Source organism: Glarea lozoyensis, assembly GCF_000409485.1.
Source record: "Glarea lozoyensis ATCC 20868 chromosome Unknown GLAREA9, whole genome shotgun sequence".
NCBI classification, from domain to species: domain Eukaryota; kingdom Fungi; phylum Ascomycota; class Leotiomycetes; order Helotiales; family Helotiaceae; genus Glarea; species Glarea lozoyensis.
Window position 1 is genome coordinate 899006 of NW_007361004.1, and position 27004 is coordinate 926009.

At 46.4% G+C, this 27004-nt stretch overlaps 8 protein-coding genes across 8 annotated transcripts; 5 read left to right on the plus strand and 3 right to left on the minus strand.

Annotated features, from left to right (window-relative positions):
- Positions 1-1258: 1258 nt before the first annotated feature.
- On the plus strand, positions 1259-3574 carry GLAREA_08220 (Riboflavin synthase; the record flags this gene model as incomplete). The annotated part of the gene is made up of 1 exon (XM_008090265.1): positions 1259-3574. The coding sequence occupies one exon, from the start codon at positions 1259-1261 to the stop codon at positions 3572-3574; it is 2316 nt and encodes a 771-aa protein (XP_008088456.1).
- Positions 3575-6149: 2575 nt separating this feature from the next.
- On the plus strand, positions 6150-8210 carry GLAREA_08221 (RNA-binding, RBD; the record flags this gene model as incomplete). Its single annotated transcript, XM_008090266.1, has 7 exons — positions 6150-7102; positions 7156-7246; positions 7298-7387; positions 7438-7529; positions 7582-7893; positions 7943-8032; positions 8084-8210. The coding sequence occupies 7 exons, from the start codon at positions 6150-6152 to the stop codon at positions 8208-8210; spliced, it is 1755 nt and encodes a 584-aa protein (XP_008088457.1).
- A 976-nt stretch (positions 8211-9186) lies between these two features.
- On the minus strand, positions 9187-10389 carry GLAREA_08222 (Protein kinase-like (PK-like); the record flags this gene model as incomplete). The annotated part of the gene is made up of 1 exon (XM_008090267.1): positions 9187-10389. One exon carries the CDS (start codon positions 10387-10389, stop codon positions 9187-9189), a length of 1203 nt encoding a protein of 400 aa, XP_008088458.1.
- Positions 10390-10721: 332 nt separating this feature from the next.
- GLAREA_08223 (ARM repeat-containing protein) lies at positions 10722-13608 on the plus strand (the record flags this gene model as incomplete). The annotated part of the gene is made up of 4 exons (XM_008090268.1): positions 10722-10869; positions 10921-10991; positions 11044-13521; positions 13579-13608. 4 exons carry the CDS (start codon positions 10722-10724, stop codon positions 13606-13608), a joined length of 2727 nt encoding a protein of 908 aa, XP_008088459.1.
- Positions 13609-13976: 368 nt separating this feature from the next.
- GLAREA_08224 (ATPase of HSP90 chaperone/DNA topoisomerase II/histidine kinase) lies at positions 13977-16197 on the minus strand (the record flags this gene model as incomplete). Its single annotated transcript, XM_008090269.1, has 2 exons — positions 13977-15872; positions 15925-16197. 2 exons carry the CDS (start codon positions 16195-16197, stop codon positions 13977-13979), a joined length of 2169 nt encoding a protein of 722 aa, XP_008088460.1.
- Positions 16198-17435: 1238 nt separating this feature from the next.
- GLAREA_08225 (FAD/NAD(P)-binding protein) lies at positions 17436-20210 on the plus strand (the record flags this gene model as incomplete). The annotated part of the gene is made up of 11 exons (XM_008090270.1): positions 17436-17616; positions 17665-17695; positions 17749-17909; positions 17978-18010; positions 18095-18208; positions 18265-18539; positions 18592-18805; positions 18859-18951; positions 19004-19208; positions 19480-19747; positions 19794-20210. The coding sequence occupies 11 exons, from the start codon at positions 17436-17438 to the stop codon at positions 20208-20210; spliced, it is 1992 nt and encodes a 663-aa protein (XP_008088461.1).
- A 544-nt stretch (positions 20211-20754) lies between these two features.
- Positions 20755-22832, minus strand: GLAREA_08226 (uncharacterized protein; the record flags this gene model as incomplete). The annotated part of the gene is made up of 3 exons (XM_008090271.1): positions 20755-21171; positions 21223-21467; positions 21515-22832. The coding sequence occupies 3 exons, from the start codon at positions 22830-22832 to the stop codon at positions 20755-20757; spliced, it is 1980 nt and encodes a 659-aa protein (XP_008088462.1).
- A 589-nt stretch (positions 22833-23421) lies between these two features.
- Positions 23422-24777, plus strand: GLAREA_08227 (uncharacterized protein; the record flags this gene model as incomplete). Its single annotated transcript, XM_008090272.1, has 4 exons — positions 23422-23516; positions 23689-24043; positions 24148-24184; positions 24737-24777. The coding sequence occupies 4 exons, from the start codon at positions 23422-23424 to the stop codon at positions 24775-24777; spliced, it is 528 nt and encodes a 175-aa protein (XP_008088463.1).
- Between the last annotated feature and the right edge of the window lie 2227 nt (positions 24778-27004).

Consider the following 27004-nt stretch of genomic DNA (forward strand, 5'->3'; position numbering starts at 1 on the left):
TAATCAAGATTGAGCAAATCTGTTAGTTATGCTAGATTTTGTCTCTAATTGTGGCGGACAAACATGATCCATAAAATCTTGCATATATATATATATATACCCATTTTAAAACCATGTTTCGAAAGTGAAAGAAGAGAACTACATACGGGAGAGACGCTAATGAAGCTTGTAACAAAACAACAAATGCCGTTGAGAACCCCTACGTTCAGCTATTTTTGATTGATAAATGTCTATAGCGGAAAGAGTAATATTTACAGACTGCATACTTATCACACATTGAAGTGATTATACTAAATAATTTGACACGAGAATAGCGAGACGGCCAAACATGTGCTTTACCTCGTCTTAATATTCCGATGGACTGTCCTCCTTTTCAAGAATAATACATATCTGCCAGCTATTGGGAATATCGAGCACCAAGATCCACAGCCCTAGCGATTCCAAGCTTCCAGAAACACTAAATTAGGCAAAGAAGCATTTTGTAGGGCTGACTACCTTTATGCAAATGCAATATGATGTTTACCTGCTTTGGGTACCATATTGCGGAAATTTGCAAGACTTTGTTGAAGCGTGGGTTACGGTGTAGACAGATTTCTCAAAGAACCACGTTCTCTGAGCCAACTGATGCGACGAATCCATGAAAGGTGTTTTCATCGGGACAGATAGGAGCCTTTCTGCATCGTTGTCAAGTACAAAGAGAAAAGACAATCAAGAAAAACGATGTTTGAAGAATCAATGATCCGAATACGAATTCTTTCGTCACATGCAAGAAAGAGCGCGGAACCAGTCCGCAATTTACGACAATTTGTATCTGTACCAGAATGGAAGAACATGCTCTAGGAAGGAAAATGAAGGATGCAAGATCATATATACCATGCGGAACAGTAAGTGAGCTGAGATCTAGATAACCTTAAAAATACATCATATGTTGAAATCCCTCTGTGCTTATGTTGCGAGATAATCTTCCACTCTTCCTGCACGACCCCTGAATTGTAAGAATCATCGCCGGACCGGCTTCGAGGACGTCCGATTATCCTTAGCGTATATTTCACCACATCCAACAATATTTGTTGTGGCCACGAACTTGCAGTCTAATCTCTCACTCAGGTATTCCTGCGCCTGCCGTTCGCCTTTCCTATTTGCCGGTATAGACTTGTTGGTCGCTTTCTCTTTGCCTCTTTAATTTTACGTCAACAAGGTATTCGCATTCATCTCAATATCTGGCCACAATTCTCCGACGTTCAACTCCATAATCAACATGGCTCAACTCGACACGCTGGACATTATTGTCCTGGCAGCCATCTGCCTGGGAACGGTCGCATACTTTACAAAGGGCACATATTGGGGAATTACTCAAGATCCATATGCCTCGACTTACTCCGCTGCTAACAGCAGCAAGGCGGGGAAGACCAGGAACATTCTTGAGAAGATGGAGGAATCGAACAAGAACTGCGTAGTATTTTACGGCTCGCAGACAGGTACCGCCGAGGATTACGCTTCCAGGTTAGCGAAGGAGGGCAAAAGTAGATACGGGTTGGAGACAATGGTTGCGGATCTCGAGGACTACGATTACGAGAATCTAGACTCTTTCCCTGAAGATAAGATAGCCATGTTTGTTCTAGCTACCTATGGCGAGGGAGAACCTACCGATAATGCCGTGGATTTCTACGAGTTCATCACTGGAGAGTCGCCTTCATTCTCGAACGAATCTGAGCCGCCGCTAGGAAATCTCAAGTTTGTCGCATTCGGTCTTGGAAACAATACCTACGAGCATTACAACTCTATGGTTCGAGATGTAACTAAGGCGCTTGAGAAATTGGGTGCCACCAAGATTGGCGCTGCTGGCGAAGGGGATGATGGGGCTGGTACAATGGAGGAAGATTTCCTTGCCTGGAAGGATCCTATGTGGGTTGATCTGGCCGAGAAGATGGGACTCGAGGAGCGCGAAGCTGTCTACGAGCCAGTATTTGCCATCACAGAAAGAGAAGGCTTAACCAAAGACTCCCCCGAAGTCTATCTGGGCGAGCCTAACAAGATGCATCTCGAAGGTGCTTCCAAGGGTCCTTACAACGCTCACAACCCTTACATCGCCCCTATTGCCGAATCTCGCGAGATATTCACGGTCAAGGACCGAAACTGTCTCCATATGGAAATAGATATCAGCGGCTCAAACCTCAGCTACCAGACTGGTGATCACGTTGCAGTATGGCCCACAAATGCTGGACGGGAAGTCGATAGATTCCTTAAAGTGACCGGGCTTCTACCAAAGAGGGACACCGTTGTTGGGGTCAAAGCTCTGGATCCAACAGCGAAGGTTCCATTTCCCACACCGACAACTTATGACGCTATCGTAAGATATCATATGGAAATTGGAGCTCCTGTTTCTCGTCAATTCCTTGCCACCCTCGCCCCTTTCGCACCGACCGAAGCTGCAAAAGCAGAAATGGCCAAGCTTGGTAGCGACAAAGACTACTTCCACGAAAAGATCAGCAACCAGTACCTGAACATCGCACAAGTTCTCCAGGCCGTTGCTGGCGACGAGAAGTGGACTTCAATTCCATTCTCTGCGTTTATTGAAGGTGTTAACAAGGTTCAACCTCGCTACTACTCTATCTCATCTTCCTCCCTCGTCCAGAAAAAGAAGATTTCAGTTACTGCCATTGTCGAATCAATGCATATCCCCGGCCGTGAAGATGCTCTCAAGGGTGTCACAACGAATTATCTCTTGGCATTGAAGCAAAAACAAAATGGCGATCCGAGCCCAGATCCACATGGCTTGACATACGACATCACCGGGCCTCGAAACAAGTACGATGGTGTTCACGTCCCCGTTCATGTACGACACTCAAACTTCAAGCTTCCTTCCGATCCATCAAAGCCAATTATCATGGTTGGACCAGGAACTGGAGTTGCACCCTTCCGAGCATTCGTCCAGGAGCGAGCGCAACAAGCGAAGAATGGAGAAAATGTTGGTCGAACGCTTCTTTTCTTTGGATGCAGAAAATCAACGGAAGATTTCTTGTACTCTGATGAGTGGGAAACATACAAGAAGGACCTCGGGGACAAGTTTGAATTGATTACTGCATTTTCTAGAGAGACCCCGGGTAAGAAAGTGTACGTCCAACATCGCTTAAGTGAGCGTGCGAAAGAAGTCAACGAGCTGCTCCAACAGAAGGCATATTTCTACGTGTGCGGTGACGCGGCGAACATGGCGAGGGAAGTTAATACAATCCTTGGCAAAATCATTGCTGAGCAGCGTGGCATTCCCGAAACCAAAGCCGAAGATATCGTGAAGGGAATGCGTTCCGCTAATCAATACCAAGTAAGTTCCCTCAACTCCACTTCGTTTGAACCAACCTCCACACTGCTCACGGCTCCCGGCTCCTCTGTTCGGGACTTTGATTGCGACATCATGTTCCCGATGTATCACCGGTCGTGGATTGGCCCTTGCACGATTCCAGCTTATACAAGCCAAACAGATGCTGACTTTAACTTTCTAGGAGGATGTGTGGTCATGAACACAAAGAGTTTGCTCTTGCGATACGACGACTCGACTTTCATATTTTGGGGGTGAGATCTCAGCACTAACGCGCCTGGTATTCCGCGAGGGATCTACAGCGCACCACGAGCCGCATTTTAGCGGAACTGTTGCCCAGCGTTTGCAAATTACGAGTTCTCCGGAGTTTTCACGCATTTACACTTCGCGGGTCTGCTGCTGCTGGGTAGCGATTATCGGGTCCTCTGCTTTGCCTTTGGTGGAAGGATTGCTGTTTAATATAAGAACGCAGGTGGGGGCGCAATGGGTGGATTATCTCAGATAGATGGATATTCGCCTTTTAGGATTCCCTATTCATTACATAGATTCCTGTTACATTGTTTGTTGGTATGAAGTTGTAGTTAGGTAGTCATCATGAGCTGATAATTCAACACAAAAACTCGATACTCTGCTCTCTTATTGTTAGAGGAAATGTTTAGATTCATGGTGCTTGGCGAATGTCTCTCGATGGTTAGAAGGATTGATTGAGACACTACTCCACAAACGTCTCAACAACATGCCATCGTGCAACACTCCCTTACACACGCGTTTGATGTCTAACTCAGAATAAATCTGTCCAGCTTCATTCGTAGGTTAGTAGTAGATAAGCTCGAGGTGACCGAATCCCAGTAATCCGGAGAAGACACATTGATGTTCCACTGCATTTGTAGTGTGGCTTTCACGCTCTTGCACGCGACGGTCTTCGATGGTTTGTGCCTACTGTTATTTACCCCTCGTCAGAATATCTGGCAAACATCCCTGGGTGTTTGGAGACGAAAGGCGGAAGCGATGGCAAGTGGCGTTATGCGGCCCTTGTTCCCATGTACCCCGATTTTCTAGTAACGACATCTCTTGGACTTACAAACGGAATATACAGGATCTTTGATTTCTCAGATTGAAAAATATCAACTTTCTATTAAACTTAAGTAGAAAGCATTCACAAAGTTCCATTCTTTCATTGGGCTGTTGCGATTTGCCATCTTGCTGGTTGCTGATCGTCTTTGCTTTTTCCAACCCCTCGGATTGTGCATCTTATTCGAAGAACAAACATGAATACGCAGGGAGATTCCATGTCTGAAGCTGTATCGGGGTTATGAGTCTTTAAATCTGATGGATTTGGTTCAGTCTTCTGTGGAAGAATGACTAGAACTATCCACGTTGATACTCAAGACGTAGGGTTGTTGAAGAAAAATACTTAAAAATTACTCTGACAGTTCAGTATTTATTCTTTGCTCAGTCCAGGCCTACGATTCATGGAGTGTTGAGTCCCAGATTTTGTCATAATGATGAGCTTCTAAGGGTTCATGATCAGGTCAAAACAGATAAGGTGATGGCTTGTGGCTGCTGAAGCGACGAACGACTGAGTAAGACATCTAAAGGACCAGAATACATCTTGACGACAATTCATCACATATCATAATTCAAGAGAGGGCTATTGGAAGAATCTTTGGGTGCTCTATGGAAATAAAGTATGATAGGACTCAGTTTGCCATCGTCTTGCAGAAGCAATCACTTACCAGATAGAAGACGATGCAGGACATCTTTCCCTCAGTGGGCCTGTCTTAGTCGTCTTCCTTGCGCTTCACAGAATTACTTGCAGTCTCAGAAGCAGCAGTGTCATGCGTGCATGGCGAAAGCATAGATCGACCATAAAGAAGACCTTCTCCTCTTCCTTTTTCTCATATGTACGTCTTTATGCAGCATTATCCAGTACCTGATATCAATAACCTCAAATCGGCAGATATTGTTATTAACACGGAGATAGAGAGTGAAAGTCGGACGATTCTCATTCTTACCGGATCAATTCCCAGCCGGATGCTTCATCCTGAACTTCGTCATCTACTCCCATCGCGCCTCCATTGTTTACTTACCACGGCACTCGATTCGAGGTGGTGCCTCCTACCAAATTTGGCGCTAGACATCGCACCTTCCCATCACCTCAGCATCGGGAGAGGTGAACAAAATCTCTGTCCCTCTCCTTCTCTGCATCATCTTCTTTCTTCTTCTTCTCTCCAACCCATTCGACAACTCTCTCTTTTCACAACTTCTACAACCAAATCAATTCTGGCACGATAGCTTCCTATCTTAAATAAAGACACCACTCGCTACCCGAACATCGAAATCACAGCCTTCTTGTCTTTCAAAAAGTTAGCGTCGACTTCACAAGTTGACTGCTTCTTGATCTTTTTTGCAATAGAGTGTTAGATTTCCCCTGGCAAAGGTACGTTTACAGATTCGATTAATCATGGAAGATGCTGATGAGATAGCAGGCCATTGCTTCCAGGAAGCCAAAATCGACGGACTACTGTTTTAACAAAAAAGCTTGTGATCGTGAGTCTACAACTTTCGCAACCTCACCTTCACTTCCCAGCCATTTTTTCCAACATCACCTGTTTTCTCCACACCCGCAACTCGGGACTGTTGTATTCACCAAACTTTGTGGTGTCATGACTTCTGGTGCTCAACTATATTTCTGCTGCGCCATCTCATTTCTACTTTCCCTTCAACATCTACCTCCAGCATTTTTTCCTCCGCATATAATCGTTCGATTCGTTTCATCAACACCATCGATAATTGCATAGATAGCAAGCTAAATCTTTCTGATTAGATTACCATGTCTTACCAACAAACTGCGAGCCATCCGGAGGCTAATTTCCCTCCTCGTCCAACATCCGCCATGTATAACCAAAATCAGATCCGCACTCCGCGTGAGTCTCAATCTCAAGCAAATGCTTCAACCCCATCGACCGACGCAATGACCGCCATGATGAGCCAATTTGCCGGTCTAAGCATCCCAGCTGCCAATCTGACCGCCGGTGCAGCTCCCATGGGACCGCAATTGCAATACTACTTCAATCAAGATGGACAACCATTTATCGGTCCTGCCGCAGCTGCTGCCGGCATGTATACTCAACAACAGATGGCACCTGCGCAACTTTCGGAACTTTACAATCCATACCAAACTGCCGCCGCCGTTCAGCAGGCATCCTATCTGACCCAAGCTTCTTATGCTGGGTTCCCTGGGTACACCATGATGCCATACCCCTCAGCTCGTGCCGGTTACTATGCAGATCGTACTGAGCATCACAAAGACGTTCCAGGTCTTGAGAATCGACGAGGCTCCTACTCCACCACCAACGAGTCCGCCCCAAGCACTCCATATTACGGCGCTCTCCAACGCGAGCAAGGTGGAACTCACATCGCTGCCGTTGATCGATCTGTCTTTGGATCTACGCCTTCTCCACAGCAATTGGCTACTCAGCACGCTGACCAGCATGTCACCAAGCCTCTGCCATACAAGACCATTCCAATCAATGTTGATCTCGACGCTTTGCTTGTTCAACACCCAATCATTCCCCGGGCAATTCCTGCAATCTTCACACCTCGTGAGAACATTCGAACTCTCGACCAGAGCTTATCCAACCCAATCCCCAACAATCGAAACGTCTACATCCGTGGCCTCCACCCAAATACCGATGACGAGACACTCGCAGCTTACGCTTCTCGTTTCGGAGCAGTCGAGACATCCAAGGCCATTATTGATACATCCACTGGGGCTTGTAAAGGGTCAGTTTTGCACATCGAGTCCAAAAATATTCTCGTCACTAACGCTCCCATAGATTTGGGTTTGCAAAGTACCATAACGTTCGTGATTCGGAGCTCTGTATTCGTGGATTTTACAAGCTTGGATATGAAGTTGGCTTTGCTAGGGTAGATTCCCCTCATTCCTTGAGCCGCGGTGGAAGTACTAAATTCTTTCAGGAATCTTTCAACTCGCGCCTCAAGGCTGAGGGTGATGAGTCTTCCACGAACCTCTACGTGTCCAACCTGCCAAAAAACATGACTGAGTCGGTCAGTTTGACACCCAAATGATAAATGAAGGGTCGCTAACAGTATTGCAGGAACTTGGTGCTATTTTCATGGATTACACTGTCAGCTCCAGCAGAATCCTTCGAAATTCCAATAACGAAAGCCGTGGCGTTGGCTTTGCCAGGTAGAATAACCTTGAATGCCCCTCCAACGACCTCTACCTGACTGTTGTCTAGATTCGAGACTCGCGAAATCTGTGATGAGATCATCCGCAAGTTTCACGGTCAGCCAATTGGTGAAGAAGGTCTCCTCCTCCAAGTTCGTTTCGCCGACACCCCAGCTCAAAAGGACCTCAAGCGCATCACTACGGAGCGTCGTCAATTCAGAACCAACGAGTACAATGTCGGTGCTTATGGTGCTGGATCGGACATCATGACCTTGTCACCACCGATTTCATCTCCAGTCCTTCCTCGCACCGGCATGATTGCCCAACACCTTCCAGCTTCTCGTGCAAGCGGTTCTTGGAAGCGGGATGGTTCTGCTAGCGGGTAAGCACAACTCCTGAGTTTGATTCGGAATGAACTGACCTCTTCACAGATCATCTATTGGAATTGCTACGTTCAAAGATATTGATCGCCAACCCAAGGTGGAGTTGATCGAGGCGACTCCAAACAAGTCGAAGGACAAGTAAGAGCTCGACATGGTTCTTGCACTGGCAGCAGTCTAATTGTCATACAGGAAATCTTATGCCTCCACTCCAACCGTCTCGGAGTCTGATGAGGGTTCTGTCGATGAGGCTGTTAATTGTGATGCTCCAGCCGTTGCTCATGGCGGACAAGTCTCTCCAACGGCTCGCAAATCTTAGTCACCCCATCGTCTTTATTAAAACTCAAGCTCTGCGTCGGCATCTTGATCGCTGTCAGTTTTTCATTACTCTCTTTATATCCGAACTCGAGTCGAACTTTCTTTCCTTTTTTTTGTAATCAACACCATTACGGAGTCATATGCAGCAACGCCTTTTACGACATAATACAACTTACCATACATGCATAATCGCCAAGCAGATATACATATTGGTCAACATACTCTATGTCGCCTCGTACTGGTATTGTCAACATAATTTCTACCAGATCACGGCATGTGGAATACATTTTTCAGAAAGGGTGGGGCATATTGACATTGATGGCATAAAACATTTTCTTATGTCAACATCAAAAATCGGATATCAAAAGCCCCGCGCATTCATTGTACCTAATAATTTTTTCGGCTGTCATGTTATGGCTCATTACTGCAAATTGGTAGTATCCTGTAGCATAGTTGAGTGTAACAATTTTACAATCAAATATTTTGCTATCAATCTGGATTTCTACATGACCGAGCCTAACTTGGTAGCTTTCAATTGTATTGTCCTCAAAAAAACGATTCCAAGTTGACTGCGTGACATGACAAATAAAGCCCGATTGAATCCAAGACAAGCAAGCTACAAACCTAGAACCACAAGCCCTGTTCTATACCAGGTGACAACGCAAGATACGCCCACAGACTTTTGACGCAAATGTCTAGGTATGAGCTCAGATCGATGACTGACCAGTATGTATATATCTAAGATATAAGATACGTCCAATTTAGACCTCAAGTGACAAATCTCAGCGAATCGACAAGCCCGTTCCTCAACAGCCTCTACCATTGAACCGAACCCTCCGTATGGCCGTTCTTTGATTGTAACCACGCGATACTGCTGCTTGAACAGGACAATCGCTTATGGGAGCTGTTTCACAGAGCCCACGAAATGTGTTTGTAAGGTCGTTCGTCAATCCTTTCAGCGTCATAATTCCTACAGCTCAAGTCTGATCCTTGATCTGGAGACGAGCTAACGATGCGATATCACTTGAATCCACAGCAGGCTCAGTACTTGTCGCTTCGTCGCCTTCCTCTTCTTCACCACTTTCTTCTTCCTCTTCTTCGTCATTATCGTCTTCCTCATCGCCACGCTCGCCATTTGGATCTCCATCTCCGTCTACTCCCACTTCTTTCATGTATGCTTCCAATTCCTTGGCCATCTTTTTGGAAAACCCAGAAGCCGCAACGGAGACGTCAAGCCTGACGGCACCATCTCTTCCTACCATTTTCTTTGCCTCTGCTAGATATGGTCCCTTCTCGTCGGCTGTGAAGCCAAAGCGTCGCTGGAAGAATCTCTTGATGCAGTTTACGTCGCGATCGAAATAATACTCGGCATTTGCGTGGTCTATAGAAACCATTTGGGGGAAATCGATTAGGATTGGAGTCAGAGTGAGCTTCTCTACTTCTTTCTCATCGACAATTTCTTTCGTGGTGTCCTCTTTGATCAGGATGTTGAATTCATTGAAATCTCCATGTATCAATCCGTACTGGGCAAGTCGCATGATCATCTGGATGAGCTCGGCGTATAAGGAAGCTGGGTCGGGAACGGATGAGATTTGTCGCATAGGAAATGCATCTATCAGCGACATGACGATGGTATGTCTTGATTGCGCAAGAGGTACTGGTACTGGGAAACCATTGTCGCGGAGCGCAGTCATAAATGTAAATTCCTTCAACGCTGCCAAACGCGACATGTACATCCAAGATCCCGATGATCTATTTCTTAGGTAATCTCGATTCGCTTTTACGGTTCGGAATGATATGCGACCCAATCTGTGTATCTTCAAAACTCTTTGCACTCCTTGCTCGTCTGCGACTACGAAAATGTCACTTTCCTTTCCAACACCAATCTGGTTTCCAACACTGTACACATCTTTGCGTTTTCGGTAAGTATTGAGGGCTAGGTAGTCCAGACCGCCGTAAGTTAACCGATAACCATCGTATTTCGCATTCTTAAGTCGCGCAATCAATCCTACTTTCGCCAAAGCAGATATATTTTTGTGAACTTGACCCCGCAGCCCACTCAATTTCTCAATTAATGGTGTAGGAACGACTTCGTGGTTTTTTGACCCATTTTCGACCGCTGTAAGGGCTCGCCAATCATCGCCAGTCAGATATCGCATATGTTTCGTATCGAGACGCATGTTGGCGAACAGTTCATTGAATTTGAGAAAATGGCTGGCATGCGGCTCCTCACGAAATAAATTTCTGGAGTCGGAGGTCATTGCCAAGGATCGCATCCCCGGTCACCGCTAGCGTGGCGGATCGCGCTTAGTGGCTGGAGCTTTTGGACGCGGAAGCTCGATGTGCCTGGCTGGTCAACACCGAAAGATTCCATCAAGATCTATCGACGCTGCAAATCCACCACCGTTTCATTTTCTTCCAAACAACTGCGGCACCACGGTCTCTGATAACTGTGCCTTCAGTCCCCTACAGAGAAAGCGACTGCAAATAAACCTCCTCTTCGAAAGTCACCATGGCGCAGGATGGCGAGCCTCCAAAGTCCGTTGACAAGGGCAAGGGAAAAGCAGTAGAAGGCGAGCCAAGTAAAGCCGAGGAGGTCAAGAAGGATAAAGATGGAAAGCCAATAGTAAATGGAAAGAAGGAAGATGGAGTAATTGGCGGTAAGGCTGAAGCTGTGATTTAAGATGGTCGGTTCTAATGTGTTTATTCAGCAGCAGAAGAGCTTAGTGAAGAAGACCAACAGCTCAAAAGCGAGCTGGATATGCTGGTGGAACGTCTGACGGTATGTCAATCATTGTTGTATAGGAGAATGAGTATTGACATGTGGAACTTAGGAGTCAGATAAGTCTCTCTACAAGGCCGCTCTGGAAGCAATCAAAGAGTCTATCAAAAACTCAACTTCGTCGATGACCGCCGTCCCGAAACCATTAAAATTCCTTCGACCGCATTACGAGCCTATGATCAAGCTATATGAGGAATGGCCGGAGTCAGACGATAGGACCTCGTTAGCAGATGTTCTTTCGGTGATTGGAATGACGTTTTCAGATGAAGACCGACAGGATACCCTCAAATTCCGCCTGCTAGCACCAACATCAGATATTGGCTCATGGGGCCATGAATACACACGGCATCTTGCGCTAGAGCTTGGAGAGGTCTACACTAAGAGGTTAACAGCCGATCAACCATATCAAGATCTCATCGATCTTGCTCTTATCCTAGTACCTCTATTTCTCAAGAGCAACGCCGAAGCCGATGCTGTGGACCTCATGAGCGAACTTGAGATCATCGAGGATCTCCCTAAATTCCTCGACAAAGAGACATACCCCAGAGTCTGCCTGTACATGGTCAGCATGGTGAACTTGTTGACATACCCAGAAGACCAACAGTTCCTGAAAACCGCGCACGGTATCTACAAGCACTATGGGCAACTTACACAGGCAATTGTTCTCGCTATCCGATTGAACGATATTGAGATGATCCAGGAGGATTTCCATTCAACGAGCGATGTAGCTCTGAAAAAGCAAATGGCTTTCTTGATTGCTCGGCAACAAATCGTCCTCGACTTTGAGCCACAAACAGAGGAGGAACAAGAGATTGCGGAGTGTCTGAACAACACAAAACTTCCAGAGCATTTCAAGGCGCTAGGAAAAGAATTGAATATCCTCGACCCAAAGTCGACAGAAGATATTTACAAGAGCCATCTCGAGAGCAACCGAGTTGCTGGGCTGACCAACCTCGATTCGGCACGACACAATTTAGCAGCGGCATTCGTTAACGCTTTTGTAAATGCTGGATATGGTAACGATAAGATGATGATGGTCGAGGACGATAAAGCGAGTTGGGTATGGAAGACAAAGGAGGAAGGCATGATGTCGACTGTCGCATCTCTTGGAACGTTGCAGTTGTGGGATGTTGAGGGTGGCCTTGACAAGATCGATAAATACACATACTCTGATGAAGAAACCATTCAGGCCGGTGCCATGCTGGCGATTGGCATCATGAACTCTGGAGTACGGATGGATTCCGACCCTGCATTGGCGCTTCTAGGAGATGAAGACAAGTTAAACCACAAGAGCCCTCAAGTCCGTGTTGCAGCCATTATGGGTCTTGGTTTGGCATATGCTGGCTCAAACAGAGAGTCACTGTTGGAATTGCTCTTACCTATCGTTGGAGATACCAGCCAAGACATGCAAATGTCGGCTATGGCCGCACTCTCGCTCGGAATGATCTTTGTTGGTTCGTCAAACAGTGATGTCAGCGAGGCAATTGTGCAGACTTTCCTCGACGATGACCGAAAGTCACAACTTAAGGACAAATGGACACGATTTATGGCTCTTGGTTTGGGTCTCTTATACTTCGGACGACAGGAAGATGTTGATGTCATCCTCGAGACTCTGAAGGCCATTGACCATCCAATGTCGAAACCAACCTCTGTGCTTGCAGAGATCTGCGCTTGGGCGGGAACTGGTACGGTCTTGAAGATGCAAGAACTACTGCATATCTGCAATGACCACATTGAAGACACTGATGACAAGAAGGGCGACGAGTTATTACAAGCGTATGCTGTTATTGGTCTCGGTCTCGTTGCTATGGGAGAAGACGTTGGACAAGAGATGGTTCTTCGTCAATTCGGCCACTTGATGCATTATGGAGAGGCTAACATCCGAAGAGCCGTGCCTTTGGCAATGGGTCTTTTGAGTCCTAGCAACCCACAGATGAAGGTTTATGATACCCTGTCAAGATACTCTCACGACAACGATAACGATGTAGCGATCAACGCCATCTTCGCTATGGGTCTTCTCGGTGCTGGAACCAACAATGCAAGATTAGCGCAGCTTCTGAGGCAGCTTGCTAGCTACTACCACAGGGATCAGGAATCACTCTTCATGGTCCGTATTGCCCAAGGTCTTCTGCACATGGGTAAAGGTACGCTTTCGATCAGTCCATTCCATACCGACCGCCAGGTTCTTTCGCGCGTCTCGGCAGCTGGTCTTCTCGCAGTCTTGGTCGCCATGATTGATGCCAAGCAATTCGTCACCGACAAGTCACATTATCTCCTCTACTATCTCGTCACAGCCATGCACCCACGTTTCCTTGTCACTCTCGATGAGGATCTCAAACCCCTCACAGTCAACGTACGGGTGGGTCAGGCTGTTGATGTCGTCGGACAAGCAGGTCGACCAAAGACCATTACAGGTTGGCAGACACAGAGTACGCCGGTGTTACTGGCATATGGAGAGCGAGCAGAGCTGGAGGACGAGCAGTACATCCCATTAACAAATACCCTTGAAGGCTTGGTGATCTTGAGAAAGGTATGTACACCCCTAACTCGAGATGCTGACAAATAACATTGCTAACATGTTTGTCAGAATCCGGAATGGGATGATGGGAAGAGTTAAAAGGTTATTGCGAGCGAATTGAAAATAAACTGTATAATAGCCCGTAGATCATGAGCTCATCTATTGAGAGCCTCTTTAACTTATGATATGATATAGAATAGCGGAATATGTGGGTGTTTCTGTAATGATGCATGAATTGCAACGCAACTTACTCAGCTGTGCCGGTATCCGTCAGTGAGGCACGGTTTGGTCTATAACTGCCATGTAGGTTCATTCCTCCAAACTACAACCATAATACATCATTATGTCTCCAGCAAGCAGAGTATATAAGACTCCTTGAACATTGCAAAGTACACCAGCATAAGCAACACCGTAATCCAGCACATATGCCCAAATACCAGCCAAACTCCATATAGTCCCATTTACAGCTAACACCGCTCAAATACCCGATACAATCCCTTCAAATTAGCAATCTCAACAACACTTCCTTTCATCAATTTACTCGTCGCAATAAGCCTCGCCCTAAAAGCCGGAAACAAGATATCCTCCAATACCTTCACAACCTCTCTCCTCCGCTCCTTCAAGCTCTCGGGAATATTCTCCACATCCTCCGGACCAGGCTCCGGCGGCAAAGACTCCGGCGTGTAGAAATCAGCAAGTTCACGCAGAAATGTCTCGAAACATTCTTTTTCGGACGTCCAGTTCACGTGGGGCCCGACACGGAGGAGGAAGCGAGGGAGTTTAGCGAGGGACGGCATGTAGCCTTTTAGGAGGAGGGGGAGGGTGGAGAGGTCGCCGGTGGGGGAGATGGTTAGGGAGAAGTATTCGAGGAGCATGTCGCGGCGGGAGATCAGTTGGTTGGTTATTAGGTCTACTGCTTCTGTGATGTCGAAATCGTCTTCTTCGTTCTCAGGGGGGTGGAGCTCTTTTTCTTTAGTGGCGGCGATGGTGAGGAGATCACGGAGGGGTAGAGGAGGGTCGAATTGGATGATTCCGAAGTTGCCAAAGTCGGTGAGGCCGACTTGGTAGAAGTATTCGGAGCAGGCCATGCCGTAGTCGACGAGGAAGAGCTTCACGCCGCCTTGGATTGCGGCTAAGCGACGACGAGTGTCTACGATTCCAACGAATGTGTGACTAGCAAAGATCTCGGTGAGCTCGTTGTGCATGGAGTCGCGAACTTCAGTTCGAAGCTCTTTGATGGTCATGAGACGACATGTCACCGGCTCACGGTCTGATACTTCGTACTCTGGTTCGCCGACTGAGCCGCTGGGAATGGATGCTTCGGTAGCGCTTCGTGCCATGCTAGGTGGAAGCATACTAGTGATCTTTCGGACTTTGGCATCGGTACGAACGAGATTGTTCTCGTATGGTTTGGGTTTCTGAGTAGAAGCTGCAACGGTCGTGTTGGAAGAGCTGTCATCCACGTCTGAACTAGCAGTTGCCAGTGGTATCCGAACGCCAGGCAGAAGTGTTTGGGTCATGAATGTCCTGCTAACATCGACACTTGCAAGTTTGACCCTAATATCACTACAAATCTTTTCGATAATCTCATCTTCGTTGAGGAAGTTGACCTCTCGCTTGGTTGGGTGGACATTGACATCCACTCGTTGAGGGTCGATGTCCAGGCTAAGGTACGTGAACGGATGACCTCCTTTGGGAAGAAAAGTAGAATATGTCTGCTCGATTGCTTTGCGTATATTGCTAGAGTCGACAGAACGGTGGTTAATGAAGAGGAGTAAAGATGTCTTCTTGACATGATAGTTTGCGTTTGTGGTCAGCCCAGAAGCCCTGTATCCGTACTGCTCGTCTGATGATGTGAACTCAACAAGCTCGTTTGCCACAGAACTTCCATGGATCTGTCGAATTTTGTCTATCGTTGAGGCATTTGACTGGGTCGATATCGTGGTACCGGATTCCCCATGTTTTTTACAACTAAAAGCCACTCCATCGCAATGGATAGCGTATCTCCCAACGCATTCAAGAATCTTGTTGTACTCATCGGACGCTGAGCGAAATGCCCTTCGACGAGTAGGAACATTGTAGAAGAGGTCTTCCACAGTTATCTGCGTCCCTTGACGACCTGCTGTAGGCTTTGGCTCAGCAGCTTGCCCAGGCTTTGCTGGAATTAACTTTCCGCTGTCATAATAAGCTCTCCAGGCACAATTTGACTCCTTAGTCTTGGTAGTGACCTGTAAGTGCGCAATATGGCTTATGGAAGCCAGAGCCTCCCCACGAAAGCCATAAGTACCGATAAACGTCAAATCCTCAAATGATTTAAGCTTTGATGTTGTGAATCTTTCACATAATATAGATAAATCTTCTTTCTAAGACAGTGTCAGGCAAAGTGCTAGCTAGGTCATGATTTGTTGACTTTACCGCAATCCCATGTCCATTGTCTGTAATCTGTAGCAGCTTTAGACCTCCTTCCTTGACCAGCACTTCAAGGTTAGTGGAGCCAGCATCGACCGCATTCTCTATAAGTTCTTTAAGCGCGTGTACCGGCGCGACGATAATCTCCCCAGCGGCAATCTTGTTTACAACGTCTGGGTCGAGAGCGCGGATTCTCCGTGGCGCTGATACCTCAAGTGCGTCATCGGCCTTCCTTTTGACTCCTCGGGGACTCGACTGGTCGACGTCCATCGGCTCCATGCGTGTGGTGTTAATTATACGGGTGTTTGCATGAGTATGAGCTGGAGTTGTATGCTAGAGCTATTTGAGGGAGCGAAACTGGGGACAGGCGCGGTGGGGCGCGGTCGCCAACTAGAGTGTTCGCACTTGACAACTGGTTTACCATGCTGAGGATCCGAGGTGTATTATTGAACGGACCCAAGTATCAGCGTAAATGAGATGCTTTCACTGTATTGCATTTTTGGCAGTTTAGAATCTGCCGTATCTGCAATTCCTTCTACAGTCTATGCGACTTGAAGATGGTGCCCCACAAATTTCGCTCTTCATGAGTTGTCGCGAGATCACGTACGGGAAAACATTTTGTGGGGACAGAAACCGACCCGACGTCAAACCTGAGATGACTTCTCAAGTTCTCATCTCTCTGCGCATGATTTTGGGACACGACTACCTGCCGCAGGAGTTTAAAATATGAGGCATAGAGTTTTCAAGCTCAGTGTACTATTTGCTGCGAGAATTCACTGGGAGACGTCGAATTCGGGCTTCCAAGCTGTTGTGAAAACACGTTGTCGACAGCTAATAGACTCAACTTTGTAGCTAAGTGGCTTCCAAAGGACAATGGAAATTCCCCGAAAAGACAAAGGATAGCTCCGATTGCATACGTGCAAATGCTGAAGATTTGTAAATCTGAAAGAGAGTGCACAATATGTTTTCCATGAACCTAGCCATCTCGACAAATTGCCGAATGAGGGGAAGAGCCAAAGCGTCAAGTGCTGTGAGATTTGGAGAAGGTAATGAAGATGTCTTCTTGGAGAAGCCGTTAGTCAAGAGCATTACTCAGATAGGGAAGTCCAAATAAAGTCTGCGCCGTGAGGCAGTACATGGGAAGTGCACTCCATGGGTTAATGTCTACGGCGCTCTGTGTTGACATGTAGGTGTAACTCAATGTTCCCACCGAACCTAGGTCCAAGACCATAAACATCATAATTGACCAACATTGCGAGGTTCAGCTGTCGACCAGACATTGATCTTGTTGGCCAGCCTCGCCGTCCTCGCTGTCTTCTTCAATACACAAGCTCATCGACAACATTGGGGATGCTCGGATGAGCTTGGCGAATGTCTGGGGAAGGAGCCACCAAGGTGCTGCGACTCCATGATCTCGAATTGTTTATGAAACTACCTAATTCATCATCACGCGATTTTGTTCTTTGGAAGACTTTGGTCTTTTTTGTTGCCTTTTGTCTTGCGGCTTTTTCTTCGCCATGCCCATACTTTGGGTCGCCTTCTCTTTTTTGGTACTTTACATTGTCGAGCTCGCCTCTTCGGTTCATCTCAGAGGTCGTAGTATTGATGCTAGATTCCTGGATTGTTATGATTATATCGTTGTTGGAGGTGGCATTTCAGGCTTAGTTGTTGCAAACAGACTTACAGAAGATCCGACTGGTGGGCACAACATCCAAAAATGCACTCTGCTGCTTACAATATCTCTAGTTAGTGTACTGATTCTCGAAGCTGGCCATCTGTACGTACCTCAACCTTAGAACTGAATGTGTCTCTGTCTAAGGAGTAACGTAGTGACGATTACGAGGAAATCATCCTTAACCCAAACGATGACGGCGATGGACTTGGAACGAACTACGATTGGAATCTCTGGACGGCTCCACAGACATTTCTTGATGGTCAATCACGACCTTACGATATGGGTCGGGGAGTTGGAGGCGGAAGCTTGATAAATGGTATGTGCTGGACTCGAGGTGGAAGTGCAGATTATGATGCCTGGGAGACACTTGGTAACGCGGGATAGGGTTGGAAGGACTTGCTCCCGTATTTCAAGAAGGTCAGTCGGTACTATCATAGTAGAAGATTCATTTGGTATCTGAGAATAGAGCGGCTTAGGATGTTTAGTCGGAGAATTACACAGACAATGTTGATGCCGAGTTCGGCCGGGAGCTATACATAAAATCAGAACCAGATACGCACGGCACCGACGGTTACGTCCATGTGAGCTATCCCAAGTTCTTCTACAATCAATCTCGTAAGTAAGTGCGGATCTGTGTGTGGGTAAAGGACCAACTGACCGCCTGAGTTTAGGTATTGTGCTAGAAGGCTTGAGAGAACTCGGAATCCCAATTCTCACATACCCAAATAACGGAACTGCCGCGGGTGGTATGCTAATACCCAGCAGTATTTCTCCTGAAAATCAAACTCGATCCGATGCCCGTCTGGCTTATTTTGATAACATTGTAAACTCGCGGCCCAACTTTCATGTAGCCACAGGCAAACATGTCTATCGACTCATACTTGAAACGCCACAGAGCAATTCGCCGAGCGGTAACCCAGGAGACATCGTGGTTAAAGGGGTAGAGGTAAGAGCACTTATCTAAAGCCCTTACAGAAGTCAGGCTGACAGTTGAGAAGTTCGTTCCTGATGGTACACTTTCCATTCTCAACGTTACATGTTCGCGTGAAGTTATTCTTGCAGCAGGAGCAGTGCATACCCCTCAGATTCTTGAACTTTCAGGTATCGGAGATGCCAAAGTCTTGGAAACCTTCGATATTCCGGTCAAGCTCAATTTACCAGGTATTGGAAATAACTTTCAAGACCACCCTTACGTTGGTGTCGTTTACTATGGTAAGCGATTTTGGATGGTTATGACCCTCAAGACGATGGACTGATATCAGTAGTCTCTAACTTGGCGTATCTTACGAAAACGATGATCAATAACAATCCAAATCTTCTTGCACAGGCGGAACAAGAATACTATGTGAACAAGACAGGTAGGTCAAACTTCTCGGAACCCTTTTTATCTTGAACTTATATCTATCTTAGGGCCATGGACTGCCGGAGCGATAAACACGGTTGCATTCCCATCACTACTCTCCATATCCAAGAACGCAATCAACATGGTTCAAGATGCTACAAGCCAGACTACTACGCAGTACCTCCTTCCGGATCTTGATCCGACTATCCTAGCTGGCTATGCTGCGCAGAAAGAAATCCTAGTTTCTCTTCTGAATCGAACAGACGTGGGGGCGTATGAGGTATTGAGTGACAATATTGGCCTGTTATCTGTAGCTGCTATGCACCCACTCTCCCGGGGAAGTGTTCATATCAAATCACAGAACCCTTTCATTCAGCCACTGATAGATCCCCGCTACTGCTCGAATCCTATAGATTGCCAAATTTTGGTAGAGGCATTACTCTTCAATAATAGATTGGTCAATACAAGGCATGTTCCAACATTCTGTGAAAACACCATTTCGTTGGAATAAGAATCCAAACGTAATACTGACCTATCTCTCTAGTTCCATGCGGCAATTAGCTCCAGTCCCTTATTACCCCTTCCTTCAAGACGCTACCCCTGAAACCTTGATTCCAGCGATATTCAGTGGTCTAAGAACCGAATTCCACGGTACAGGCACAACTTCCATGATGCCTCTCGAACGTGGTGGTGTAGTAGATACCCATCTGCGAGTCTATGGTACAAAGAACCTTCGCATTGTGGACGCTGGAATATTTCCACTGGTTCCCGCAGCTCATTTGCAAGCACCAGTCTATGCGGTAGCAGAAAAAGTACGGACTTGAATCCTACCTTAGTTCCTGTCTAACCATTTCACAGGCAGCGGACATAATCAAGGCCGATAATGCTGGTATCGGATCTAGATCTTGCCCTTATAAATCATCATTCTCTAGGATTTTCGCTCCCGATTCCGGCAGTTCATCCACTACCAGCTCGTCGAAAGATTCTGATTTAAGCCCTCCTAAGCCTAATGTTGAGCCATCCACTCAGAATACTCCAAACGCAAATGCCAAAAATCCTATCCTCGCAGTCTTATCGCTGTTTTTAGGCGGTCTCCTAGTAATGCCAACAGGAAAGGTACATTTGGAAGTCCCATCAATCACTCACATGGAAGCGACAAAAGCAGCCCGTAGTTTCGAGACCAAGTATACGGAATCTGCGTTAACGAAAGATGTTGTTATTCAGGTCGTCAAGGTTGCCCTTGCTGTGACGGAGGAGAATGATTCAATTGGATGATCTGGGGCCGGGTTTTGTGAAAGTTGCTATTAGGTTTTGCTGGGAGGAATCATGGTTTCATACGAACGGTTTGATTTTGTAAGACTTGTGGGAGATTTTGGAGCGGGACGCATAAGGTGCTAATGTGCTGCCATTTTGGTCGAAGAAGTAGAAGTAGTTTAACGTTAGGTAAACAAGACAAAAACTGAGAGTATTGTCTTGACTTTAATGACACGCACGATACATACAGAAGTTTTCATACAAGACGGTTTAGCTAGACTACACATCCTCCAAGCATGTATTTCTGTCCGAATGATAATCCGCGCCTCCCCCTTTCTTGACACGAGCTAAGCGAGAATTTCCAATAACCGTATTTCTGAGCAAAATTGAGTTGAGAAACTAATTCATCTATGTTTCTTCTAAACCTGTGCGATCTAGGTTATCTACAACGCAAAAGCCCAATTTCTGTATGCAAGATATCTCCTTGCCATATCAAACCATAAATGCCGCAAAATCCAGATCTTTACGCCTAAATATCACCACACAAACATAAATCATGACTCATTTATCCAGCATTATTCCTACTCTTCGCTGCCTCAACAGCATCTTGCCAGTTAGTTCTGGCCAAAAACCACGCCTCGATCCCGGCTACAAGCCCAAGTGCCAGAGCAACACCACTCCATAACCCTTCCAACTCCCATCCCCAACCAAATGCCGTACCGAAACTGATTGGCATGGCGATAACATAGTAGCAGAATAAATTTACATAACCGCCTATTTCCTGTCGACCGAGACCACGCAGTAATCCGTTCGCGTTGGCGGCGAGCGCGTCGAAGAGTTGAAAGGCGGCACAGATTGGGAGGACGGTTGCGACGAGGTGGACGACCTCTTTGTCATTGGTGAAGAGTTGGGGGATGTAGTTTCGTGCTGCGGAGAGGAGGACTACATTCAGGAGGCCGACTAGGGAGGCGATTACAAATGCCTGTGGTGGGTTAGTAGTGAGATGATGTGATGGGGAGACAGTTAGACTTACGACTTTAGCACTTGTTTTGGCGGCGTCGGTGAGAGTTGCGCCTATCAAATTTGCCACTCGAGTTGATGCAGCTATGGAAATTGGGAATGGAATCTGGAATGTGATACCGGTGATTGTTGCAAGTACACTTTGGGCTGCTAGATGAGTCGTCGAGAAATAGCTGGATGCCAGTGTAAGGATTTCGAAAGCTAGAAACTCGGCTTCAACCATCAGAAGACCCGGAATCGCAAGTCTCACCATAGGACCTAGTATTGTTAGTACTGTCAACTCAGATTCAGACCTTGCAACTCACCCCAGTTACGAAAGGCCTTCCTCGTAAACCCATTCCAGCATTGATGCCCATCAACAAAGTATACATAGAGGAATAGGAGAAGTGGCAACAAATTGTCGGTGATGGCGACTGCAATTGGAGCTCCGATAAATCCCCAACCAAAATGCCAGACGAATAGCCAATTCATAAATGCGTTCAACGGTGCACCGATCAGAAGAACATAAGTCGTTGCAGAGAAGAGACCCTGAGCTTGAACGAAACGTTTCCCAGCTTCAAAACAAGAATAACCTGGTGCTCCAGCTAACAGAACACGAAGATATAGGCCAGCAAGTTCCGCAGATCTCTTTTCAGGAACAATGTATTCCAGAACCTTTTCTGCTGATAACCAGAAGATGCCAATTGGAATAGTTAAGCACCATAGAAACCAAACCATACGCTGCAATTGTAAACCGACCAACTGTTTCCTTCCGGAACCATACGCTTGAGCGCATAGAGTGTCAAGACTAGTAGCCAGACCCTGATAAATTGCATATCCGGTGATGTTCGCCGTCATACTAGCAAGACTGACAGCTCCAAGCTCGATTGTACCTAGTCGACCAACAGTGAAGATGCTAGCAACCGTAAGGGAATATTGAAGCAAGAAAGTGATAGTCAGAGGTCCGGCATATCCAAATATGGTCTTTGCTTCTCTTTGCCATGTCGTTTTGATCAATCCTGAAGCCACTGCTTCCTCCCATTGCTTGTTCAATCGCTCCTTTTGGTTTCGATGCGACTCCGGTACGCCATTGGGCAACAATAGAGAGGTTTCTGATGGCTCTGCAGTAAAAGATGGGTCCATTGGTGGATTCTCTGCATCTCCTTCCTCCACTGGTCTTCTGGTGCCAAAGACTCGTTTGTATAGTTGCCCAAGCGCTCCTCGTTTCGCCGGTTGTCCATGCTTTGGAGGAGCCAGGTTGTTGTCTCTCAGCAAACTCCTTTCTTCGGCTCTTGACTGTTTTCTTTCCTTCTTCGATAGATAGGTAGCTTCATGTGGATGGGGAGCAATTGCAGGCCTAGTTCCACCAAACGCCACAAAACTTGGTCGTCGATATGAACTTGCCATCGAATGATTTCGCTCTCCCGGTTTTACGGTCGATGCCTCAGAAGACTCGTCATCGGAACTATCGTCTTCCCCATTTTCCGCGGTCTCTATTTCGTCCTCAGAATACTCGGCCAGATCGCGTGCCAGCGATGCTTGTGCAATTGGTGAGCTCGAAAGATAGGAACTGCTGAACGGAGATCGTGCAATGGAGCTTGACCTCGAGGCCTGGCGCGCGATTGGCTTCGAGGGCGTAGACATCTTGATGTGGTTGGGAAAATTTAAAGCTGGAGTTTTTGACAAGATTTATCTTTAAAATGACCCCGCAATAAGCTATAGCTATCAGTACTTCACACCGTTAGTCCTACCACGTGGAATCCACGAGCGGATAGTATCACAGACTCGGTATGAAAATGTTTTGGACTCCCTTCTTCTCGTCGTGAAATCTCGGTATATATAAAAGAGAAATGACCATAAGAAAAGAGATGATTAAATTCTAGAAGCTCCATCCCCACCTAAGCTGGTCACTATGTTAGTCAGACCGCACCGCAGTCGGCCGTCAAAAGTCTGTTTGTATTAGGAAGTTTTGTGTATCCAATCGATAAGCTTTACCGGTACCCCACCCCTGCCACGATAGGAAGCTCTATCCATTATCCCTGACAATTAAACCCTGCAAGCATTTCCCCATCTCCATCTTTGTTGAAACTGTGTGCGACAACAACCAGAACCGCAGTTTACATCACAAGGACCCTTGATTCCGCGATAGCTTCATTTTCTCAACGTCGAAAGATCAATTGTTCAAATTAATTGTTCCGATTGATTTTTTTTCTGTTCGCTCCATAAATCAAACATGCCACAACCGGGCGACGAAGAAGAAGCAGTCATCGTCAATACATACAGTCCATTAGGTCTTCCAATCCATCCTGTACCAATAGATGTAACAGCGTAAGTACCTTCCATCAAATGGTTTCATCATGTTTTTACTGCAATTTGCACGTCGCACATGAGATGCATAAGTTGTCAGATTCGAAGCTCTGGGGTGTGTTATAAGGAGCATATTTTATCTGCCTCACTGCCTCCCACAATACCACCATATACACAACTAACATCTCCCCAGGTACGGCCACCGCACGCCCAACTCCTCTATATTCTGTCTCCCACCTCTCCTCGGCGCCCTACTCTTCGACAACACCGACAGCGACGCACGAGACCACTGTGCCAATGAACGAACCTTCCTGTCATACCTCAGACTGTCGGTCTACATGTCCGTAGTTGCCGTCGCCATCGTCGTATCCTTCCATCTGAAGCATGAACCATCAGAGCTAGAATTGAAAATGGCAAGGCCTCTGGGGATAATGTTCTGGTCTCTGGCAGTATGTTGTTTAGCGCTGGGATCGGGAAATTATATAAAGACGGTTACGAAATATTCGAGGAGGGCGGCCATTGTGCAGACAGGGTGGAAAACCCAGTCGGTATGTTTATTTTGTTGTTTTCCGGACGGAGGCCATGTGCGGGCAGTGTCGCTGTGTAGTAAAATGCTATGCTTGTGGAAAGGATGCTGATTTGAACCATATAGGTGTTGACAATAATTGCCCTATCTATTGTGGGTGTCTGTATATTGTTTCTCGCAACGAATGCGAATCGCATATGAAGAAGACAGCCTCCCTCTGGTCAAAACCTACCTTGGCCTTGGGGTACTTTGGACGATAGGACTGTCGAATATCTATTGATCCAATTGCAAGAGAACAAGTATGCTCTGCCACCAAGAGTGACTGGAACCCAAGTACGTTCTCACTCCGGGCTCAAGCCACCCCAATTTCAAAGACCGTTGTTCCACGGGACCTACATTTGGCTTCTAGGCCCGTTGACATTGGGAGTACAAAAAGCGGAACAACGGGAGTAATCGCGCTACACAGCATAGAGAGCGTGTCATCTCACCCGTTTGACGTCAAGGTCACCAGTGGCTGGAGTCATACACACCCGAAGATACGTGCTACAGGAAAAAGCTAAGAAGCGATGACGCTTGGAGTATTACAGAACACAGAATTTATGGTCATACGGATCATGAGAAGGATATGCGAATTGAAGGAGACGGTCTAGAAATGCTGGTAGAGTTGATACTGTGATGCACAGGACGCTGACTGTCATCAAGAGATTACAATCAGTCTTCGTTTTCAAGTTCTTCCGCTGGCAAGAAGTGGGTTGACAGTACATAGTCACATAATACCGGCGTGTCACAGAATACCATTAGTAAATGGCTGTTACTGATCTCAGACCTGTTACATGTCTCTTAGAATTACCTGAAAGACCGAATTCTTCAATGCCAAAACAACAATCACCACTCGTGTCCACTCCTCGGAACTAAATGCTCTGCCCTGTGGAAAAATCGTTTGACTGAGGGACCCAAATTCTTGAAATGACTAATCTAGGTATATTCATACATGTAGTTGCTATCGCTCCAGGATAGCATAGCAGACAATCAGGGATGTCGGTTACATTTTTCTCAGATCTTCAGATTATAGGTAAATAAACTATTAAAATAAATGAGCGGAAACGACTTTGTTGGTATATGACTGGGGGAAGGACTTGTGAGTTGAACAGAAGGTTTAGAGGGTTTGTTACTATTCAGGGAATTTCATATAGTGGAATATATCAGGAAATGATAACGAACTAGGAGAAAACCTATGGGATATGATTCAAGTTCGGTCGACATGACTTCAAACATTACTGAGTAGCGACACTCAAACGCAATGCCACTCAGCTCGGAACCTGTCAAGCATTGAGCAATAAGCTTCTGTATCTTGTCCATTCAGGTCTTCTCTTACGCAGTCATTGACCGGATACATGGTTGTCTTTCATCTGACTGCCATGAAGTGGCTTCACCACTCAAGCTAAGTAGCCATAAACGCATACACACATCTTTCGCTTGACCGCCAAGCGCTGCGGGGAGAAGTGACGGTGCGTTGAGGTGTGTTTGGAACTTCGCTCTGACATCCATCATTTGTGATGTGTTGAAGCAAGGACCTCTTTTGCGTCATTCTCTCCACGTCTGTACCGCAATGGTCGTTGAATTGGCAGGGTAGACCGTTGAAGATCTAGAATTTCCTGGAGAGCGATATGTTATCTCGCCACATGGTCTCTAGAAAGTGTTTTTCGAATGATCGAGTGATAAAATGGTAGGATGAAAGGCTTCACTAGAGCAGTTATTCTGTCTATTAGGACTTCCATTTCTTCTGGGGAAGATTACAGAAGAGACGGTTGGTGGGTTATACAATCAGACCTTGTCTGTCATACCATATATGATGTGATAATCGGGAAATTCATCTCGGGAACAAAAAGATGTTGTTTCAGCGAACCATTACTCATGGCAGCTCGGATCACATTACCTTCCTCCAATGGTAGATCGATCATCCTCAACGGTAAGTCATAGCGAAGTTGGGGTTTTAGCTCCCGTACGCTCGAACACCACCGGGACTTGATGGTGTTGATGTTCGGGAAAGAGACGATCCGCGTGCATGAATCTGTTACAGGACGGAAATAAAGAATTGGCTACCAGGACGTAGGTCTGTGACACCCTTGCGATTAGCCTTATCGATAATTGATTGGTGGGGAAAGACGACAATTGCTTCTGGAAGGGCCTTTGAAGATGGCATTCTTGAGGAAGGATAAAATGCATTGATCTGGAAAGGAACTGATGACGAAGTTTTCAGGCTGTGTGATACAACAATACAACCGTTGGCGTACATTGTACAGGCGTAAACATGAAGGGTAAAAAGCAGCGATGGGAAGCCAACAGTAGGGTTGGCTTGAGGTTAGAACTTTAGGTTCTTCTACCACTGGCAGAATGCGATTTGAGTTGATATTACATCAACTTCATGGTATAAAGTACACACCCAGACTCGAAACCACGGAAGCTGATCGAAGTATTCGGCGGCCGTTTTTGTTCTGGGTCTATATTTGAAATGATGATTGTTGCGAAGATCATCGGAGGGGTAATAAAATTCCCGTCGACGTTTCACGGATGAGCCGCGACGGCGAGATACGGAATGGGGACATCTTTAGGATGTACTTCCGCAGAAGAGTGGCCATGAACCTGGAAAGGGCATGAGCAATGTAATGGACCAGTCCTCCTACGGAACATTGCAATGAAAAGAGCAAGGCTGTTACTGGTAGAAACTACCGTTGGCATATGCACGGAGCAAGGAGTGATCCAGATTTAAGGTTCACCATGGTTCTCCCACATGAAACTCATCTATCTGTTGCTTTTGACGAATTGTTGCATCTGCGAAAGTCCTCACAATATGATTTTGGTGCCCGATTTTGGGTCGTGAGCGGTTCCATGAACCACCAACCCGGTGGCGATAGAGTTGCTGGCAATGCTGACTGTGGAAATGCAGCAGCAGACTCAGGCGTCTATCCTGGCAGGAGTGTAA